Raw genomic sequence first — 2,500 nt, 5'->3', positions numbered from 1 at the left:
TGAGACTTCGTTTGCTTCTCCAAGATGTTGTTGAAAGGAATGACGTCGAAAGTCCGTTAAATAAATACGTGGCAATTCATTTGAATAATTCTGCGACGCCAGTAAGATATCGCGGGATCCCATTTTCGAAGCTATAGCTTGTTCATTGTTCAGTGATGCCATTGAAATCCTGTGTTCTGAAATCGGTTTGACACCATTAAAAGTTCTCTCTTCGTATGGAACGATCGTTCTCCCTCCTATTCTAGGTTTTTTTGTATAAGCTGACTTCTCACCTTCATCGTTATCAAATTTTGACATCGTGTTGAACGGAAACTGCATTAAACTCCATGTCCACAAAACCAAAATGGTAACCATTAGCTTTTCGGATTGGTTAACAAAGTTTAGTTTCAGTAGGTCAAAGAATTCGATGATATCAGCGCACATGGCCAGGTTTATTAGAAGTAGTTGGGAGAGAGAGTCTTTGGTCATTCCTTGCGCGGTGGGAAGCAGCCAACGACCAAGTATCATCAACAACATAGTAGTCTGCTCTATGAGGTCGGTCCATCTCTCAGCGGAGAGCTCGATTCGGGCATTGATCTGAAAACAAGAGAAAATTAAAAAGACAATCTAACACCAAGACGACTAACACAGATCGAGAGTGAAATGAACCTACATATATATATTTGAAGTGCGTGTTATATACAAAGGAGTGAAGTAATCGCAGAGCTGGGTCGTGGTTTCGAATCCCGTTGGATCCACCTGCGTTTTTCAGGTCACTTCTAGAGACAATTGCTCAAATAGTCCAGTTAAGTGCGAGGATGACTTCATTTCTTTACAGATCGAGTGTTGCGCAAACCAGAGTTATCGTCGCCGTCATGGAGGCAGCGTGATCTAGTGTTTAGGGCATTGAATTAGCAGGTTTCAAATTCGGTTGTGACGATTGGCTAAATTTGTCTTCGGTGGTCCCGAATCCCGTATCCCAAAATTAATTCGATTGCGCTTTTTAAGGAGCCATAGTAAATGCACTTACATTATAAACAAAAGTGTTCATATCTTGTACATCCGTTTTTTATATTTGCGAGCAGAGCAGTCTTATTGGTATTGCTGATGTTCTTTTGTTCCCGCGGTGGTTGACGCCTTTTTATGCTGAACAAAATGAATGTTTGAATGGACGACAAATATCTTCCAGTCCTGGACCTTAAGTTCATGAAATATCGTAAAATGGAAGGGAGCTAGGCCGCCTCAATGGCAAGAACACCCACCTCCCGTTAATGTCTCTATGGGTCGATTCCCGGACGCCTTGTCATAAGTGAGTCGAGTTAATTGGTTCCGCTTCTAACAGTCTAAACCAACTCTCCAACCCACAAGAGAGCGCCTTTCCGAGTGCGGTCGTCAGTAGCAACACGAGCGTTAACGCAAGCAACATACGCATGCGCATTAAGCTGTCTTTAAGCAGTGTCTTTCGTCCTACAAATGATCAAGACTCTTCGAGTTTGTGTTTGTTGCTCATGCTTATGCATGCATTGGTAACGAAGGTTGGGTGTTAGGTCTCAAAGTCATGGAGATGGTCGAAATAATGATTTTTCATGAGTCTTCGCCTGTTAAAACTACACGCCAAATTAAAGGGACTTCCTTTAACTGAAATCTCAACTTCCGTGCATGTTATACATTACTCATGCCCAACCAACCTCTCATGGACATAACAAAAAAGGCTAAATCTGTTGGTATTTCCTCTTCACTTTTGGTTCTCTGTAATTACATGTTTCGACCGTAAAGTAATCCAAAAAAAAAATATAACTCATTCCATACCGGCTGCGTCGAAGTGCCATTTTTTCGGGCGTCTAACAAGTGAAATTCAAGAATCCACGCGCAGGGAATAATGGCAGCTAAATGGCAGAAAATGGATGGAGAAAACCTGGCAAAAAAAATGTACATGTAACTTTTACGTCATGAATACGGGGACAACCTCTTAAATGCAACTATAAGTGTAGAGAACTACTTCAGTTTGTAATGGCCACATTAAAATACACTGATTCCCTCAAGCGAGGAAATTAGTTAAGCCCCGTTTACACGAGCAATTTTTATGTGGCAATTTTTATTTGCTCGTGTAGACGAGGAAATTTGCCCAATTTTTATGTCACAAAGGTATTTGCTGAAAAGCTGGCGTCATCTTTCATGTGACAAATAGAAGTTGTCAAATACGCTCGTGCACACGACTTGTCACATAAAATGTGCAAATTCCTGTCTCTTAACGGAAGAAATACTGCCATATCTCTGCAGGTCTAAGATCACTTCGATGGCTAAATGTCAAACAAGATTTATGGTCAATGATGCAGTTATGTTGCACAAAAGTCTCAAAGGACTGTCACCTAGCTACTTGTCGGACAAATTTTCAACTCGATCTACTATTCACAAAAGGCAGACAAGATACAGAAACAGCCTCAATATTCTATCTTGCGCTGGCCAGCGCGCCTTTTATTACCGTGGCATGAAAATGTGGAATGATTTAAGCAAAGACTTG

General features: G+C 41.2%; 1 protein-coding gene across 1 annotated transcript in view; it reads right to left on the bottom strand.

The window, feature by feature from the left end:
• The window catches only part of LOC138060276 (uncharacterized), a 9,945-nt gene that overhangs the window by 710 nt on the left and 6,735 nt on the right, over positions 1–2,500 (bottom strand). Inside the window, exons 2-3 of the mRNA XM_068906019.1 lie at positions 1,789–1,894; positions 1–576 (exon numbers count right to left, since the gene is read on the bottom strand). The exon at positions 1–576 is cut by the window's left edge and continues 710 nt beyond it. Coding sequence (XP_068762120.1) covers positions 1–576; positions 1,789–1,894 — 682 coding nt within the window. The remainder of the gene's footprint in view (positions 577–1,788; positions 1,895–2,500) is intronic.

This window comes from Montipora capricornis, chromosome 8 (assembly GCF_036669925.1).
Source record: "Montipora capricornis isolate CH-2021 chromosome 8, ASM3666992v2, whole genome shotgun sequence".
In the NCBI taxonomy this organism is placed as follows: Eukaryota; Metazoa; Cnidaria; class Anthozoa; order Scleractinia; family Acroporidae; genus Montipora; species Montipora capricornis.
This window is presented reverse-complemented; position numbering and strand designations above follow the sequence as displayed.